This window comes from Palaemon carinicauda, chromosome 21 (genome assembly GCF_036898095.1).
Source record: "Palaemon carinicauda isolate YSFRI2023 chromosome 21, ASM3689809v2, whole genome shotgun sequence".
In the NCBI taxonomy this organism is placed as follows: domain Eukaryota; kingdom Metazoa; phylum Arthropoda; class Malacostraca; order Decapoda; family Palaemonidae; genus Palaemon; species Palaemon carinicauda.
In genome coordinates, this window is record NC_090745.1 from 59,843,746 (window position 1) to 59,864,309 (window position 20,564).

The following is a 20,564-nucleotide window of genomic DNA, read 5'->3' on the forward strand; positions in this document are numbered from 1 at the left end:
CAGAAATTGGTAAGGTGGCAAGCCAGGAAGGCCTAACTGTTGCATTAGGACAAGAATGGTGTTCTAAAGGCTTTGCTGTGATAGGGCACAGAGGACAAGTCCTCACAACCAGCTGTTAGCCTAACAAAAACCAAGAAGGGAAGTTTATGGGTATGGCAGCACTAGGGGGCCTCCAACTGTCAGTATTAGAACAGGGTTAGTGAGTTCCAATGGATAGACAAGAAGTAGACACAGGGAAGACCTGTACTGCCTGGCCAAACATGTTGGCTAAGTGGAAAGGGAAGACATTTGCCATAGGACAACTGTAAAACACTATCCAACTCCCAGAGGGACCTTCCGGACTGCAGCACCCCGCTCTGACGAATCAGTGGCATGGGAGGATAGGCAGCCTCACAAAACCAGAAAGGTTAGATCAAAGAAGGGGATGGTGCACAAGTGCATATTCACCAGTCATGGTCACCAGCCAAGGTACAGTTAGCCTAAGTCAAGTCTGATAAAATACGCACTAGTAAAAAGGTGATACCCCATAATCATACCACAATTGTAAAAGAATGTAAAATACATTCTTACAATAATGTGACTAAATAACTAAGCCAGACAAAGGCAATAAAAAGCATTTACATTGAATAAAAAGTGGTGTGGAGATGCGAAATTCTTCTACACACAAGAAAAGGGTACTCAACTTAGTCGATGAGGAAGAAACTAAAGCATCCATGATTGGAAAATCACTCAAAAGGCTACGAAAACTAGCAGAAAAAACTCCAAACAACCATCAAGATGGTGTCTGCAAAAAGGAAAGGTTTTACAGGAAACGTGTTAGTAGCAGCACACTGGAATCGGGAGTTGTAACGACTCTCTCTCCCACGTATCCAATCCTATCCCATATCCTTCGAGACAAAGTTAACTCTATTTGTGGAAGGATAGCCGTGGCTTGTTCTAAACACGATATCTATTGGGATATTCGCTCCGGAGGTTAGAACTCCATGATACCTCTTCAGGTAAAATTCTCTGGTATATCACTCGCAGAAATATCCCAAGTCGAAAGCTGCCATTGAGGAAATTCCATCAGGACAAAATGGCTCGAGCCCAAAAATGTATTCACGATTGGCACAGATCAGTCTATAGGTAACGGATACAAACTGGAATTGAGAAGATACAAAACCCATTAAATATGGTAGTTTCTTTACATACAAAATAGCAAATACTTGGAATAGACTTCCAGCGGATATAGTATACAGAAACATGGTAAATGAGTTCAAGAATAAGTTAGACAAGATCATATGAACTCTCTAAATGCTTAAACTAAGTCGCTATACCAAAGTTCAAGTGGAGTCTTTGCGAATGAACTAAAAAGTCTTTTAGACTCTCTCTCTCTCTCTCTCTCTCTCTCTCTCTCTCTCTCTCCTAGCAAAATATGCTCAGTTGCTCATAAGTTTGACATAGCTTTTGTGCCTTGTTGGAGTCCTGGTCAACTAAAAAAACCCAGTTGCTGCTTCTTGGTAATATTCAGTACTACCCAAGAGTCCGACTGTTCCTGGATATCCGGAAAATCCAGTGATTGCTTGCCTTTTGCTGCGGCATATATAAACAGTAGAAAAAACAATAAAAAAACAGCATTAAAGGTTTAAAGGCTGTTTATGAATAGCAGTGGCAAGGGCCTGTGAAATTGCCTATCAAGCAGGACAATGCCCTAGAGACTGACCATATATACATATGATCAGCACCCAAGCCCCCTCTCCATCCAAGCTAGGACCAAGGAAGGCCAGGCAATGGCTGCTGATGACTCAGCAGATAGACCTATGGACTCTCTCAACCCCCCCCCCCCCTACTTAGCTCACAAGGATGGTGAGGTTGCACTGACCAAAGAAAGTAACGACTTTGAGAGGGACTCGAACCCCAGTCTGGCGTTCACCAGTCAGAGACGTTACCACATCGGCCACCACAACCGTAGCCCATTGAGAGACTTGGAGGGTAATAATATAACAAATTATTTGGAAAAAGCTGAACTGATGAATGCATATTTCACAACTGTATTCATAGGGAATAATCAACAACCCTCCCCGAACCAGATATAAAATATGGAGGGCCAAAATTATTAAATAGTATCACTTTTACAATGGATGATGTCAAAAATAAAATAAAAGGACTCTGTAAGTCTAAAGCAGCAGCTCCAGATGATATTCATGCAAGATAGATTATAGAACTAGAAAAATAGATAACCCAACACTTACAAAATGTTCCGAACGACTGCCAACGAAAGAAAGACACCACAAGGATGAAAACTAGACAATGATCCTCCAATCTACTAAAAAGGGTCCAAAGAAGAACCTGGCAACTACAGACCAGTGAGTCTAACTTCAGTGCCTTGCAAAATTTTGGAATCAATTATAGTAGATTCAATAGTAGAACATATAGAGAAAAGCAATCTTTTGATAGCCAGCCAACATGGTTTTAGACAAAAGAGATCATATGTGACAAATCTTTTGGAATTCTTCCACATGTTTAGTGTATATGACAAAACCAGGGCAATAGACATCATATACCCAGACTTTCAAAAGGCTTTTGACAAAGTTCCACATAAAGAATTAATGGTCAAAACTAGAGCGCTAAGCTTCATTGAAGAGCCAGCCGAATGGATCGAAGATGGCCTAACAAACAGAAAACAGATAACTGTAATCAATGGAGAAGCTTCAGAGTGGCAGCTGTTACAAGTGGAGTACCTCAAGGATCCGTCTTTGGACCATTTCTATATCTGATCTACATTAGCGACATAAAATTAGGATTAACTAGTAGAATAGCTAAATTTGCTGACAATACTAAATTGGTCATAAATGCTGCAAACTCAGAAGACGTAGAAGCCTTAAGAGAGTATCTAATGAGGCTACAAGAATGGTCCAGAAAATGGCAAATGCCTTTCAACTCTGGGAAATGTAAAGTCATGCACATACAGTATGTTATAGTAACCTACAATCAGATTACTCACTGCGGGGTAATGAAATAAGAAAGTGTGGACCAGGAGGAAGATCTCTGTATTATTATCAGCAAAAATTTGAAGTTCACCAAACAGAGCATAAAAGCTGAAAAGAAAGCACAGAAACTAACAGGCTACATAAAGAGACAATTCAAATATAGAAACAAAGACACTGTAGTAATGCTGTACACATCCCTAGTAAGACCCCATGTAAAATATGGAGTCCAATTGTTGGCTCCAAGTATTTGTAGGGTATAGATAGACTGGAATCAGTACAAGCTATGGTCACCAAACTAGTTCCATTTCTAAGGCAATTTGAATATAGATGGAGGATGGAACGTTAGAACTTATTTGATCTACAAATTTGCTGACTAAGGGGACAGTTAATAGAGGCAATCAAAATTCTTAAAGGAATAAAAAATGTAGATTACAACAATGTATTCATGCTTAGCATAAATCAGTCCAGAGGTAATTCATACAAACTGGAATTAAAAAGATATAACACCACTCAATGTGGCAATTTCTTTACATAGAAAATAGCAAATACTTTGAATAGATTTCCAGTGGATGTACAGTAGTAAATCATAAGAATGCTCTAAAAACTTAAACTAACTCGTTCTATCAAAGGGCAAATTGAGTCTCCGCTGATGGACTAAAATGTCTTTGAGACATTCAAAATCCTTGTAACTCTCTCTCTCTCTCTCTCTCTCTCTCTCTCTCTCTCTCTCTCTCTCTCGACAAATCTTTTGAAATTTTTTCACAGACAGTTCAAATACAGAAACAAAGACACTATACTACAGCTGTACACATCACTAGTAAGAGCCCATCTAGAATACGGAGTCCTATTCTGGGCTCCAAGTATTCAGAAGGATATAGGTAGACTAGAATCAGTACAAGATAGAGCCACTAAACAAGTCCTAACACTAAGACAATTTTGATATAGTTTGAGGATGGAAAATTTGAATTATTTGATCTACAAACTCGACGAATAAGGGGACAGTTGATAGTGTCTTTTAAAATTCTTAAAGGAATAAAGAATGTAGATTACAACAATGTATTCATGCTTATCACAAATCAGTCCAGAGGTAATTCATACAAAGTGGAATTGAAAAGATATAACACCACTCAACGTGGCAATTTCTTTACATACGAAATAGCGAATTCTTTGAATAAACTTCCAGCGGATGTAGTAAACAGTAAAACTATAAACGAGTTCAAGAATAAGTTAGACAAGATCATAGGAACTCTAAATGCTTAAACTGAATTGCTCTACCAAAGAGCAAATGGAGTCTCTCTCTCTCTCTCTCTCTCTCTCTCTCTCTCTCTCTCTCTCTCTATTCACTGATGGAGCCACAATAAATTATTTCATAAGCTTTATGATCAAGCACCATAGAGGTAAAAACTATAAATTATTGTGCATCGGCAACATGAACGAAACTCCGGTTCAACTTTATGTAATTTAACGCAACAGTTAATAAAATATAAGAGACGTATTTCAAGTAAAACTATTGAAATTAGTATGGTAATTGGAAAATGAAATATCAAGTACATTTTTTCTTCTAGGAAATATGAAATATCCTTTGGTAGCCTGCCGAAAATAGAGGTTACTAATGGCGGACCATGCAGGGTTATTCAGCTGATTTGGAAAGTATAAACGTAATCAATGGATAAGATTATAATTTGCTATGTTTTTATTTACAATACGATAATAAAATGTAAATATTACATGCATTATTATTGGATGCAGTTAAGTGAAACACAAGTTTAATAAAAATATGATTTATTTCAAATATACAGTAGCTGTAATTTCATACCACAGGAAATGGATATACAGGTACAGTACAGGGTATAGCCAGCGCTGGTATGAACTGGGTGGGGAGAGAGGTTAGTGGTGTGAAGCATGTCCAGTCTAAAGGAGCAAATGTTACTTGAAATCATCACGCCGCTAGAGTTTTATCATGCATATATTAGTGTGCTACTGTTGTTAACACACATTTGGGTTCCCTTCAAATGTCATCTAAAATGTGTGTAGTATTATAGTTGGTATGTTACATCTTCAAGTAAAGTCAAGTAAGTTAACTTTAAAATGGTTTATTCTTTAAGAACAACAGTGTTAACATCTCCATCACAGGAGTATAGCTGGTTTGGTCGGATGACCATTCCGTATGACATCTTCCAGTAAACTACCACAAATATCCCTATGCATGTTAAAGTTATTTCAGCACTTAGGGATTAATGTAAACACCACATTAATACACGGAAGATACTCAGTTCCGTTCTCACAGGCAACCTTTCCCACGGACTGGTTAGTGTTTACTCTTCATGAAAAATGTTACATTGCTGAGATATGGTATTCACATCCTGCTATGATATGACTACAGCACTTCTCACAGTAGCTTCTACTTCCACAGTGACCTATTAGGTCATGTGTTTTAAACATGTAATATATAATTATTACACATATATAATTTTTTATATGATAGGTATTGAGGTTCTCTGTGTCACGCGTAAGTGAAATCGTGTAGGGAGAACATGCGTAGAAAGAGGGCTATGTTGCTTATTGTAAATATAGGCTACATGTGAAGTGAGTCAAGTCCTCCGAATGAAAATAGGAACACTTACAGTATAGTTAACCTTTTTTGTAGTGATTGTAGTATATACAGTAACAAACACAACAGTATCAGCGAGTGTTATACAGTATTACTAGACAGGAACAACTATACTGTGATTAATTATCCTAGTGTAGGCAGTGGCAATGAGTTGTTAAGGTAGGTTAGGAGTTATCCCACCCAAGGGCAGCAAGTATTCGGGAATTCGCGCTTTTCTCCCCTGTCTCTGTTACCCAATCCTTGTGAAGAGTGGGGCCTGACTGTAATAATGAAAAGGAAGGCTGGATAACCCATAGGTTATCGTTTGCCTTTCATGGAGGTGAAGTGGTCTTCCCGCTAAGATTGAGGTCTTGGGAGAGGCTTCGTGCATATGGTATCTCTTTTCCTTGGATAGCGAAGCCTGCTATACCACGAGGATGAAAGACCCTGCTTGTTCTTGACCTTAACAGAATGCTGCTTGGTTTTGAGCTTTGTTATCCGTTTTGAATGAAGTCAAATTTTCCTTGACGGAACCGTCTCTCTTTATTCAGTGTCGAGCTTTCTGGACCCCAGCCAGAAATTAGACCACATCCTTGGAGCGGGGATCTTGGATCACACTCCTGGGAAGGAGTGGTTCATACCTTCAGTTAGTTCTCAGATCATGACCTGTCTCTTAAAAAGGTTCTTTCCTTCTTGCTTAGACCTCCGCGATTAGTGCCAGTGAGGGACATTGTCCCCTCTAAGACATACCCAAGCCAGGGGATGCTGGTCTAATGACACTCGACTTTGTCCTCGAGTTGGTTGCCAAGACTCAGACTCAATCAATAGCGAACCTGAGGTTCGGGTCCTTCCGAATGGAAGTCTCTGTACTTCCTCCTTTGGCCCAGACTTGTTACTGCACACTATAAGAACCCTGAGTTGTAATCTTAGATTATCTGCAAGAACTCACCTGCAGTAAACAGGCTTTTCCTGATCACTGGCAAGGTGAAGAGGAGATTCACCAAGAATATGATCTCTTCTTGGATTTGACAGGTCATAGACCTGTCTTTGAATCCGGACTCTCCTCTACACGTTCATAGACCGCACTAGTTGCGCAAGCACTGGCTGCGAATTGGATCTCGGACACAGTTGTGGGGATTAGGGACATAATTATGTCCGTAACAGGCAAAAAAGCTACTAAATGGAGCAGGTATTTCAAATGGGTGTGTGGAAATGTTGGATAATATTCACAGGCCACTACCTGCAAGATGTAACCCACAGGAACCTGAATGCCTAGGTCTTGGGGTGGCGGCACAATATATGGTATAAGATACTTCAGCTCTCTTGCAGGGAAAGTAGTAGATGGTTGAGGGGGATACGTTACCCAGGATGAACATTAGAGCGACTGTCTCTTCTGTCTTCATCTTCCCATTTTGGGACTCTGCACCCAGGGAAATCTGCAAGCTGGCCTCCTCCATCTGCAGGTAGAAACCATATCCCTTGTGTAGCCTAAAATATGATATGTATTTGCTACGTCCCCGTCCTCCCAGTGAGGGGAAGTCGGGTAATGGCTAGTTTAAGTGCGGAGTTCAACTTCAAATAATTCTGTACTTGGTCAAGTCACAGTGCTTAGTTCCCTCACAACCCCACAGATTGTCCAGGCCGTTAGTTTTCTCATACATTTTCAGAGCAAGCGAGGTATAAGGGTTTCTCTATTAAGCTCATGCGACGCAAGGAGACACATCCTGCATTAAAAAATCAGCCAGTTTTCTTAGGACTTCTACCCGCCCAAGGATGAATCTCCTAGGTATAGAGCGAAAGATTTTGTAAAAAGTGCTGGAACAAATAATAAATTTGGAAATATTTTGTGTTTTTCCTAACTAGGCAAACCTTGAGCTCTTGACATATACTTGTCCTGCCCCCAGAAGTCATGCCTGCAATTTCAAAGTGACATAATGTTATTAGTGCGAGTGTGAGCTGGTAGACCGGTCTACCCCAGCTACCCCACCTCTTGCTAACTAGCGGTGGCTAGTTTTACTTCACTAAAAGCCTTATGGCTAGTTTGAGCTTTCGCTGAAATATGTCTTCTAGGTAAAGAGCTCAATGTTTGTATAGTAAGGAAAAAAAAAAAAATATTTTGTAATTTTTCATGTTGTTCTTGGGGACTCAATGCCTTATTATCTTAAGTCTTTTTTTTTCTTTTGAAATTAATGGGTGGCTCCTTTTCATAACTTTCATGCTGGTTATTTTTTATGTAGGATCTTTTCAAGATTACTGTGTACATTATTAGTTTATAGTTGTACTGTACAGCACTTAGTTTGTCTGTTTGTGTAGAGTTTACTTGGGTACTGTATTGTATTGGACTTGCACCTCAATTTTTGACAAGTTAGTACTAGTTTGCATGTTGTGACATATATGCAAGTAACATTAGAAGGGTTGTGAAGAATGTGTGACTCACTTTTCTTGTTAAATAAAACTGATCGTATGTTGCCTAGTTGTGTCTGAAAACTGATTGCAGATAGTCTGACATAAATGTTGCTGGATATTGAAAAATGTTATCTTTTTATCAGATTTACCACTTGGCAAGTCCTGCATCACCACCACATTATATGTACAACCCAGTGAAAACCATTAAAACTAACACTTTAGGGACTATCAACATGCTAGGTAAGGATGTTACAGTACAATATCAAATTCATTTACTACTGTTAAGTAGTGTAAGAGATCTTAATTTTCAATTTAAGGATTTACTCTCTCATTTTTGTTTTCATGTACCACTTTCTTATATTTTATGAAAAATTTACCAATATATTTACTTACAGAAATTTTAATGGTCTTATATATATGAGTTGAAGCAAAAGTTACAAGTTCTCTCAATTCTAGTTTCCTCTTTAATTAAAGGATACAGTTATATTGAATGTTAATGCTGAGAATTTAGGTAAACTGCATATTCTCTGTTTTAGTTTTGGGTATGTCTTTACTCCATACTATAGAGTTTGGAATTCTTTGAGCAATTAGTCGCTTAATAGTCTGTTCATTATAAACCGTAAAAGGAATTTGCCTAACCTTTGTGTTTAAAATCATTTTCTGTAGGGTTGGCCAAACGTGTTGGTGCAAGGATCTTGATAGCTAGTACGTCTGAGGTTTATGGTGACCCTGAAGTTCATCCCCAGCCTGAGACCTATTGGGGTCATGTAAATCCAATTGGTAAGCAGCATTTATGTACATGAAGTATGATAGCCTATTAAAAGTAAAATTTTAATATTTACTTCCTAGTAGTTACCATATAATATTCTTTTAAGCTAAATTTATTTTGATTTATAGCAGTGGAGATTCTCATATATTGATGTAATTATGCTAAACCACTGTCTCAAGAGAGAGCATACATGTTGCTCATAATGAGCTATGTTGGTGTAAAGAGTAACATCATCATCCTCATCAGGTGGTATCCCTATTGTGCCTGCTGTGAAACACAGATTTTACTTCCTAATCAGATCTTTTGTAAATGTATGCAGCTGCACACTTGATGTGTAACCCCATTTTTTGGGCTCAAGCCATGACGTCCTAATGGAAGGTTCCTTTAGTAGCTTCCCAAGGGTATAAATGACTACAGTGATATTCCCAGAGAATCAAACCAAAGGTTTCACAGAATTCTAACTTCTGGCCCGAGTACCTTTAAGATTACTCTCAAGGGTATCATATATCATCAGGGGACGTATTCTTGACACGCCACATGGCAATCTGCACCCCGAACAGCCTTTACGCTTCGAGGGGGAATACGTGGCAGAATAGAAGGGTAACTGCAATAAAGATTACCCTGGTTCCCCTACTACTATGGCATCACAACCGTGCCAACTCCCTCTGGCGGTCATTCCTTTATCTGTAGCGACTCGCTACGGTGGTGTTCCCTGTCGATCTGACATTTTCGATCGATTTCTTGGAATCTTTATGCTTTCTACGGCTTCTTTCTCCATCCAGAAAGTTGAGTATTTATTCTTTACACTATGTAATTTAGTTCCAGCCTCACAATGAATTTAGTGTATTTATTGTGGGTGGATCTTCGCCGATCGCCGGTGTCGCCATAGGCGCTGTCGTTCTTTGAACATGTGCTATTTAGTTAGCAGAAAGACATTCTGGTTTAAATAGCTTAATTGTTATTATGAAAGCTATTTAGGCATTATATATTGTAAAGATATTTATAAGCATAATTTTCCCTTTTCCGTGACGATCGTATATGTCAGAGTTTTGGTGATTTAGGTAACCGAGATCTCGTCTTGTCTAGGTAACATAACCTAGATAACATATACTTTCGTCATTTCCCCGGTTACCCATGTGTATCGGTTATCATTCCTGGAGATCGATATCTCCTGGAATTATATTAACTGTTACTAATCTCGTAAGAGATTTATGGGTAATCTCTCTTCCCTCTTAGAGTAGCCTTAGGCTACAACTCTCTGCGTCGGCCTTGAATTTCGAATTCAGGCATGACTAGCCTAGAGTTTTCTGTCTCATCCCTTAACGGCAGACGGCAAGTTTTGGGATTCGATCAGAACCTCAGAGTATTTAGTCTGTGTCGGCAGTCGGTCGGCGGGGTGATTGCATTCCCCTGCCGGCGGAACTGCCGGCATAGGAGGCTAGCCCTCCCAAGATTACACCTGAAGTGGTCGAATGTTGCCGCCACCTTCTCCCTGTGGTCTAGTAGACTAGTCCTATGCTCGCCGACCCTAGGCTATAGAGTCGTATACTCTTGTGGCCTAGGATGGCGCCGGCATTGGAACTCTGTTTCTCCCTTGTTAAGAGGAACGGCATGAGCTGCCGTCCCCTTAACTGTATTAGCACCTCCTAAGCTGGAGAATAAATGATTCTCCCGCCGCTTGTGGTCGTGCTGGTACTGAAACAGAGTTTCTTCAAGGTGTGTAGGTCCGGCAACATTGCCAATCCCTCCTATACCTCATATAGTACCCTTTCCCCTCCCCTCTCTGTTCTTTTACGATGGCCGAGCCATTGTCTTTCCTGTGCTGGAGTCCTGCAACCTTACCATTGCCGGTGGGTTGCCGGAGCCGTCCAGACCCCCCCTCCTCAGCCCTCAGCTGTCGGCGACTGCCGGCTGCCGGCGGCCATGACGGCTGTCGGCGACTGCCGGCTTCCAGTGGCCTTGGCGGCTGTGGATGGGAGGTCCCTTTTGTCACCAAGGTTCTCCAGTTCTCCCTTGAACTGCTATCCACAGTTTCTGTTGTCGGCGTATTGTTCTGGCCGGCAGTAGACCGGCACAGATAGGTACTGACTCAATAGGTAGCATGCCGGCTGTACTCGTGCTGCCGTAGGCTGGCCTACAGTAGTAAGCCGGCAATAGTACTGTGGCTAAATTGAAGTGAACCTTCTTTTTGGAGAAAGGCAGTAAAATTAGACTCACATCTTTTATTACTGTATACATATACAGTAATAGATAGCCTTCACTCCATGCTTTCTCTCTCTCTCTCTCTTATCTAGCTTGCTAGATGCTCCGACAATAGCTAGCTAATCCGGCAACATGCCGGCTGAACTACAGTATACTGTATGTCTATACAGGTAGTCAGTATATTTGCAATATAGTACATACGGCAGATGAATAACTAACGTATATATTGTACTAGTAGTTATTTCCAATATGTCTTGGGTATCCCTGCCCAGATATTTGCTGAACCCAATTCTATATTGATGGAATAATATTTCATCAATATTTTGATTTGAAATCAGTTTCCATTTACCCTGCAATATTGAATTTTATAAAGGGTTGGTGGTGGGACACCTCTAACCCCTATAGGGGAGAGCCCTTATCCCTGAGTTTCCCTGATCAGGAAACTCCCTGATTTGATATTGTAAGGGAGGTCACAGCAAATAGATTGGTTGGGATGCATAAGTATATGTCTTTTATTTTCTGCCGGCTGAACTACAGTATAGGTCTATACAGGTAGTCAGTATATTTGCAGTATAGTAAATACGGCAGATGGATAACTAACGTATATATGAGTCTTTCAGTCGAGAAACATGCCAAGCACCATTTTGGGACAAAATAGTTTTATTTTATTTTTCGTGGGTTTTATCCTTGTACATCACATGCCAAAAAACTGTGCATCGTATTGAAAATATTTTAGGTTAACTGTGTTCTGCATAAAATTTGCTACTATTTATAACAAATATGAAACTCCTAGCTATTATATTTACCGAGTAATTCGCGATTGAAAATTGGCAATTTTCAAACGCCATTTCCGACACTTTTTAAAAATGGCGCTTGGCATGTTTCTCGACTGAAAGACTCATATTATACTAGTAGTTATTTCCAATATATCTTGGGTATCCCTGTCCAGATATTTGCTGAACCCAATTCTATATTGATAAAATAATATTTCATCAATATTCTGATTTGAAATCAGAATATTTCATCAATATTCTGATTTGAAATCAGTTTACATTTACCCTGCAATATTAAATTTTGTAAAGGCCGGCGGTGTGATGCCTCTAACCCCTAAAGGGGAGAGCCCTTATCCCTGAGTTTCCCTGTTCAGGAAACTCCCTGATTTAATATTGTAAGGGAGGTTACAACAAATAGATGGGTTGGAATACATAAATATATGTCTTTTAATTTCTAATCAACATATCTTGGATGCGAGCTTCTGCTGTTACCGCTCCTATTTTGAAAGAATGACATTCCTTCGTTACTCTGATTGTGAATCAATCCTCCTTACCTCACAGCGTTAAGTATAGAGGGGGACAGTGCTTGTACACTTCCTTACACCTAGGTGTTCGAACCACCTTTTCTTCAGGGAATTCCCCGGTTGGAGGAATTTCCTTATCTTAATACTGAGGAGAAGTAACAGCATTGGCTCACTGGGGATACACGGGTATGTGTCTCCTACTATCTCTTTTAGCTTTCTGTCCTAAGCTATTTTTGTCAAAAGACGATTTTGCAAATTGTTTATCAGTGCGATAATCAATTGAATACTCATTTCTGTTCTCCCTTCCTTACAGGAGGGACACCAGATGATGCATTGCAGTCTTCTGCAGTTATAAGGGTGAGTATTTTCACGGACATAATATATGGAGGTTCACCCACCCAGCAATATTATTTCCCAATCCCCAACCTACAAGACGGCAGTCTAGAGCTGTCGAACTGTGGTTGGTTTGGTTTCAGAAGTTATCTCATAAATGCGGTTCAGTTGCGAACTCGCAAAAATGCGAAAACTCTACGGGAATTGGACTGAAAATTTCACTACTCATTACGAAAACTGCCAATAGTGTTCCTTTTAAAGGTTTTTAAGGTCTAACCCCCCCCCCCCTAACCCTGCCTCTCAAGATGAGGTTGCAGACACTAACGGCACTGGTGGGTCTGAGCGGGATTCGAGCCCCCGACTGACAAACACCGGGCAGAGACTCCACAATCAAGCCACATCTTGTAGTGAAATCAACGACAGCAGTCATTGTTTCACTGTCACATCTGACTCCGCTGCCAAGAGCCGGCAGTGTGTGCCCTTGGTCACCACCCAGTCAATAGCTGAGTTGGTATGCCTTCAATCGATTACCGGCGGTCTGCCGACAACCCGAGGAGTCGCCTCTGGTTCAGAGATCCGCTGACTATGCGTATAGTTTTCACCACTACCCAGTCACATTGAATACTGGCTAGGATGGTGTGACTTCTGTCAGCGACCCGCTGACAGCCGACATGTCACTGATATGTCGAAAACCTGCTAGCCATATCGGTACTGAAGTATTGTACTGTGCCAGTTAACTTACCCCCAAGTACTAGCCTTGACGGTAACATGCCAGTTGTATAGGGGTATACAATACCCTGTACATCTGCAATATAGGACCATATCGCAGACAGAAATCTTTGGTACATAACCATACAATAGAATGGTTTTCTAGTACGTTGTGCTTCTAAGCACAATCCCTTGCTAAGACCTACCTGATTTGGGGGATCCACTTCCCCCCCTTTTTCCTTATGCTGATTCTTCATCAGCCTCTTGATTCTCATTATTAATTCCCCGGATGTAGGACGCTACTATATCCTTATGGACTAGAATCTTCCATCGGCCACTTCTTGAAGGGGGATGCCCTAGAATCAATAATTAGGAATGCCGCAGCAGTTGGCTGGAAGGATTTACACGTATGTGTCTCTCCTCTTTTCCAGCGTACTTATCCTAAGCTTTATACAATAGAAAGGAATCTTCTATTACAGTGAAACACTGAAAAGCTGGTATAGGCAAACGGTCAGGTATGGCCTGAAAGGAGAACGGAAGGGTTTCTTAGTTCTCCTTAGGATGTTAAACAGCATCCCACAGTTACAATGACCGTTGTTCCACAGACGGTCAGATATATACACCTTCGGATCATACGAAGCAAACAGACGCTTCTGGTAGGAGGGAAGTTCCTCCTGGATCGCCGGACCTTCGATCCCTGGGGTCCTAGGTCTAACCAAGATGAGACTAGAATAGAAATGGACATAGGCTACCTCCTCCATCCTTTCCTCAACTCTTCTTATATTTAAATCCCCCCTAGAAGAGTATACCTTAGAGCTCTAGAGCATACTAGCGGTGAGGAAAGTAGAGTCCATCGATTTCCAAGGAAGGCTGTTTAGTGTTCACATGGAAGACTCAAGAAAACTCTAGTCATTCTGGTCTTGGCGCCACTCAACAAGTTCCAATAAAACAGCAAGTTCAGAATGTTAATCCTTCTGAACATAAGGACCTTATTCAGTAAGGGGTGTTGACAATCTAGCCAGACCTGGAAGATGTCTATCAGCAACTTCCAGTCAGTCACCCCCTCCCCTCCTACCTAGGATCCAAGTTACAGAAGATAACATATATCCTAGACAAGATTCTCGTCGGACTAGATTCAGTCCTAGGATCTTTACGGAATTAGCTGACACAGTCAAGCGAAACCAAGCCTAGAAAGAGTTCAGGCAACAATGGCCCTGGACGACAGGCTGGGGTGGGCAGCACCTGAAACGACTGTCTATGAGCATCCATGGAGATGATCCGGCCCCGGAACATCGAGGATGCAAATAACTTCAAGAAGTCTCGATTCTCTCCAGCTCAGGGGCTTCAATGTTTTAAAGAATCATTGAAACCTGTAGTCACCCTAACGCTCCTTTCCCCTGGGGATGTAAAAGGAGATCGCAAGGTCTGTCAAGAGACTATTGTAATCAGTCAGGATTCCATGACGCTAACAGGGAGGAGTTTCGAACTCTCTCCAGTTCACGATGATGACAGACCCAGTGCTACGTGCACAACTATAAGATGCGTTAAGAGGCTGGAGAAGATACGCATCAAACGCTCGAAGAGATCTAATAGGACCAATGATGGTCATTCCCTCTTCGCTTACCCTACAATGACCAAAGGCCACGGACCCATAGGCCATTTTAGCCCTGTAATGAGTGGATAAACTCTCTCCACACAGATCAGACCTCCTCAGGTTGATCTGGGGCATCGAAGCGATAATGAGGTGTCGAAACTGTCGAGGATAAGGGACGTCTCATTTCATTAGGGAATGCTAGCCATCCCTTCCTTAAGGGAATGGCGCCTATCAGCAGCTCTTTTATATATAATCCGCAAGGTGACAGCGGATGCTCTTCTCGGGTTCAACCCAATAGAGTTGGAATGGTACACGGACGCAGACCCATTCCCTCCCAGAGGGGGACAAGTCCCCGAGCTGCAGATCGTTCTCTTCATCACGAGCGTTATCAAGATACTATCTCGTTATTTAGCCCCATACGAGGATCCTCTAATGGAGGTAACTGACATCATGTCTCTGCAATAGAAGTGATGGACTTAGAATTCCTGTTCAGCCCATCAAATTTCCTCCGGAAGGCCCTCTACATGCTGAGACCCTTCCAGGGAAGAGGGGCTCTGTTGGCTCCCAGGAAGCCCAAGAACACCCCCGTTCCCTGTAATGAAGGAACTGAGGCTGAGGCTAGTCCTAGTTATGCACCTAGGATTATCCAGGAGGTTCAGAAGTTTTCTGCCTTCGATTTATCATAGTACACCTGATCCCTTCATTTTATGAATTCCTAGAGGAATACAAGTCTAGTCAACGAGAAGACAATACGAGTCTTCTTGGGAAAACTAAATTGTTTTGTAAAGCAAATGGGCCCGAAAGCAATCTCATGATCTTCGGCCTGTCCTTCTCTGTCCACCCCTATATTCAAGGTCTGGCGGCCAACAGCACGATGGCCTTTGAGAAGGAGGCAGTGTATCCTGGGATACTATGAGAACGCTAGTTCTTCGGCCTTGTCCCCATATAAACCCTTGAGTAAGCACCAAGGGTATGGCCAACTTTGCGAGAGAGGTCACTTGATGGGATCTTTGGATCCAGGGACCATTATCTCTGTGCAAGTCAGCCCCGACTAGACCTCTTCTACATGCCCTTTAAATGGATCTAACGATTGAAATCTTTAATAAATTTCCGAAAACATGTGCAGGCTTAGGCCTGCAATGCCACTAAAGCCCATCTCATGGTCTTTGGACAAGGTCCTACATTATGCCTCACCTGTGAACAATGAGGATTGTTCCCTCAAGCATCTAACCTAAAAGGTTATTTTTTCGGTTTGCTATAGCCTCTGGGACTAGAGTTAGTGAAATAGTGGCCCTATCTGGAGATGAGGGCCACATTAAGTGGGAGAACTGCATCTCTTTTCTGATCTAACCTTTCTCATTAAAGATGTCCTACCTACTAAGAGGTGGGGCTCCTGCAGAATCTGCCCTCTGAAGGAAGATGTCTCTCTAGGTCTGCTAGAGCGTCTAAGGTCTATCTTCATAGAACTTCAGACTTCAGGATGAACAGCTCTTTACAGGAGAAAACTTTGGATCAAACTATCCCTACAACTGAGGGCGAAGCTCACCTACCTTTTTCGCGGAGCGGATCTTGACAGTACTCCTGCAGATAAAAGATCCGAGGAAAGTTGCTTCATCACTGAACCTTTCAGTGTGTAGACTTCAGCCTCTTCGCTCGCTTACTGATCGGAGGTTGTCCAATGTGTCTTACAGACACTATACTAAGCAAATCTATGGATTGAAGCAATATGTGGTGGCGGCAGGTGCTATTTTGGACCCTGTCGTCTAGCTCTGCGATGAACAGTAAATTGATTGGGACTATCAATTAAAAGGAGAATGGGTCAGCAATTTTTGTGTGACCTCCCTTTGAATAAGTGTTACCAAGGTAACACTAAATCTGTTCAGAATCTCAGGTGTGAAATTATACGGATATCACTAGTGCCGTGTGTACATAGTACACAGTGTTGTTAGACTATTTCATGTACAGAAATTATAAAGAAAAGTCTTGTTAAAAGAGCCTTTCTTCAGTTTGAGAGTGGCACTCATCATTTTCCCCTTTCAAAAAGAGAACATTAATTTCTGTGTATGTCTCTTGTATAATTTCCTTATCATGCTACATTCATTTAGCATGTAGTCATTTATTAGGAATAAATGTCTATTAAAATGCAGTTGCGTCCTAATTCGCCCATCAATTGCATGTTTAAAATACCAGAGTTCCTTAACTGACTCATGTAAGTATTTCTCATATCATTGTATGCTTACAATCAACGGATGAGGACACTGATATTGGTTCCGCAATATATACAATCCTTGAGATCGTTTGTATTCTCAGTGTATACTTATGTTTGTTCATACAATATATGCTACCTTGAGGCCCCTTTTCTATCGTCTAAAATGACTCTTCCCGCAGGGGCCAGGAAGCACTAACATTGTTATGCTTGGTGATGATGACGGATAACGGTAACGTCATTTGTCTCAATTGGCCCTTTTGGCCATAGAAATGTTGTCCCAAGGTTAAGGCACTGACAAAAATCCACAGATACATTAATTCTCTGGTATGCTTCCATTAGGACGTCATGGCTTGAGCCCAAAAAATGGATTTTGAGCGAAGCGAAAAATCTATTTTTGGGTGAGATGGCCATGACGTCCTAATGGACCCACCCTTCTTTTCTATGAAAAGATCTTCAGGGTTTCCCCCCTGATCTACTGTATCTGTAGCACCTTGCTCAACGCTACAAGGAATGATCGCCAGAGGGAGTTGGCGCGGTTGTGATGCCATAGTAGTAGGGGAACCAGGGTATTCTTTATTGCGGTTACCCTTCTATTCTGCCACGTATTCCCCCTCGAAGCGTAAAAGCTGTTCGGGGTGCAGATTGCCATGTGGCGTGTCAAGAATACGTCCCCTGATGATATACGATACCCTTGAGAGTAATTTTAAAGGTACTCGCGCCAGAAGTTAGAATTCTGTGAAACCTTTGGTTTGATTCTCTGGGAATATCACTGTAGTCATATATACCCTTGGGAAGCTACTAAAAGGAACCTTCCATTAGGACGTCATGGCCATCTCACCCAAAAATAGATTTTTCGCTTCGCTCAAAATCCGTTTTTTACATTGTTGATTTGCCATCTATTAATTGTCATAATTTATTGTTGGTACGTAATTGTTGAAAAATCCCAGAATATTTTACTTAATTTGCTGTGGTAGTTGGTTAGTATAGTGCTGTAATTGAGAAGGGTTATTTCTTATCTTTTTTTCAAATGCAGCTGGATAAAGAGTAATGTTTGGTATAATTGATCAAAATATGTTGATGGAGATTGATGTAATGCTGTATGTATATGATATATAGTCATTTGGCTTTCATTACTTAAATATATTTTATATATAAATTATATGTATATATATATATAAAGAGAGAGAGAGAGAGAGAGAGAGAGAGAGAGAGAGAGAGAGAGAGAGAGAGAGAGAGAGAGAGAGAGAGAGTGTGTGTGTGTGTGTGTGTGTGTGTGTGTGTGTGTGTGTGTGTGTGTGTGTGTGTGTGTGTGTGTGTGTGTGTGTGTGTGTGTGTGTGTGTGTGTGTGTGTGTGTGTGTGTGGAAACTAACTTAACCTCGTCCGGTACAATTACTTAAACACAGTAGACCAATAACCAACTACAAACTAGACCCTTAAAATACTCCAAAATCAAATTAAAGGATGTTTGGCTGTAAACTTGGATAATACAATAAAACTAAAGCACTAGTAAAGCCACAGAGGAAGAGAAAAACGATACAAACTTCCTCAGAGTGGCACAATTAAATGTTCAGTCTGTTAGAAACAATATAAAAAACTTCACGGCAATGAAGTGAGTAACTAGATGTCATAGGTATTACTGAGACCTTGATTCAAGAAAAACAAAGTATTTTATCGGCGAATACAAAATCCCAGGTTTCAAGCTTTTCAAGAAGGATCGTCTTATCAAAAAAGGTGGAGGGGTAATGCTCTACGTTAAGAATAACTTAAACCCCATAAAAATTATTTTAGAAACTGAATGTGAAGTGATAGGTGCAAATATTAACACCATAGGAAAAACAAGTCCATACTGGTAATATACAGAACACCACATCAAACACAGGAACAAAATGAAGAGCAGTTTAGACAACTTTGACAAAAAGTTAACAATAAGCTAGGTGTGCTAATGGGAGATCTCAGTGCAGCAGTAAACTGGGACATTATGAGTTTTATATCAAACACATAAGGACATAGGCTACTAGAATTTGTCAACAATGAATTCCTCCGTCAGTGGGTTGATAAACCAATTAGGGGAAACAACATACTAGATATTGTGCCAATAACAGAAGAAAATTTAGTATCCAGTGTTTCAGTAGGCAAACTATTGACAAAAGTGACCACAAGGAAAATTATAAAACAGCTAGACTACAGATATAGTAACTGGATAGAACTGAAAGAATACACCAATAATTTAGAATACAACAAAAGAGGGAACATCGATACACAATGGGACTCCTTTGTAGAAATATATAAAGAACACGGGCTAAATGTATTCCGCATAGAAAAATTTTACCAAATGGAACACCACAACCTAAGTGTTTCAACAGAGATATAGCCAATGCAACAAGAAGTAGAGACAGGAAACATAGATCAGTTATTCCACACCCTTTAATTCATGAAATTTCCGAGCACAAGAATTTAAGCTGAAAATTAGATAATTTAAGCTGAAAAGTAGATAAACTAGTTAAAAAGGCCAAGATCAATGAAGAGAAAAGAGTGGCTTCAACTAGTAAAGAAAACCCAGAAGAATTTATTGCGTATGTAAACAGTAGAAAACCAATCAAAAACAACATTTGCCCATTAAGAGACTCAAAGAGGGTAATCTTATGATAAATGATTTGGAAAAAGCCAAACCGATGAATACATATTTCACAACTGTATTCACTAAGACTCAGTAAGTCTAAAGCACCAGGTCCATCATGATATTCATCCAAGAGAGATTTTAGAATGAGAAAAGAGATAACCCCACACTTTTAAAAAATTGTTCCAAAAGGCAGCCAATGAAAGAAAGGCCCCACAATGATCAAAACTAGACTATAATCCTCCAATCTACAAGAAGGAACCAAAAGAAGAACCTGGCAACTACAGACCAGTTTGTCTAACTTAAAGGGGCAGGTCGGCTAATGTCTATTTTTAATGACAGGACTTTGACATTGATATCACTTGATATCGGGACTTAGGACATCTCCAAACTGCATAGGATATTTGCCTCTGACCTTCGGTTTTGTGACGCCAGGGTGATTTATCCTGAAAATTAGTGTTTTTCAAATTTTATCTCCTCCCTTGATAATTATTACTAAAATCTAGGATTACCTCTTTACAGTATATAGACCTGATATCGACCTCCAATAATATGAAGAGGTACTTTTTTAAAAGTAATTTTTTGGCCAGATATGAATTTTTTCATTATGGTAAAAAAATAAACCCCAAAAATCAGGGAAAAAATTAAGAAAAAAACATGAAGCAAAAATTGGAAAAAATGGCGTAATTTCATTGTTTTATAATGTATTTCTGAGTTAAATACCAAATTTCAATGCTATATCTATAAAACTAAGGGAAACTATTGAATTTAAAGGTCAATAAGTGCAGTTTTGAGATACGGGCATTCAAAGTTTTTCTTTGCATTTTTACAAAGACAGTATTAATAACCATGATTATAATGAATGTTAT

The 20,564-nt window shown here is 40.4% G+C and overlaps 1 protein-coding gene across 1 annotated transcript in view; it reads left to right on the forward strand.

Annotated features, from left to right (window-relative positions):
* Uxs (UDP-xylose synthase) overlaps window positions 1–20,564 on the forward strand; it is a 669,676-nt gene that overhangs the window by 417,186 nt on the left and 231,926 nt on the right. The window contains exons 3-4 of the mRNA XM_068344364.1: window positions 8,109–8,205; window positions 8,632–8,745. Coding sequence (XP_068200465.1) covers window positions 8,109–8,205; window positions 8,632–8,745 — 211 coding nt within the window. The remainder of the gene's footprint in view (window positions 1–8,108; window positions 8,206–8,631; window positions 8,746–20,564) is intronic.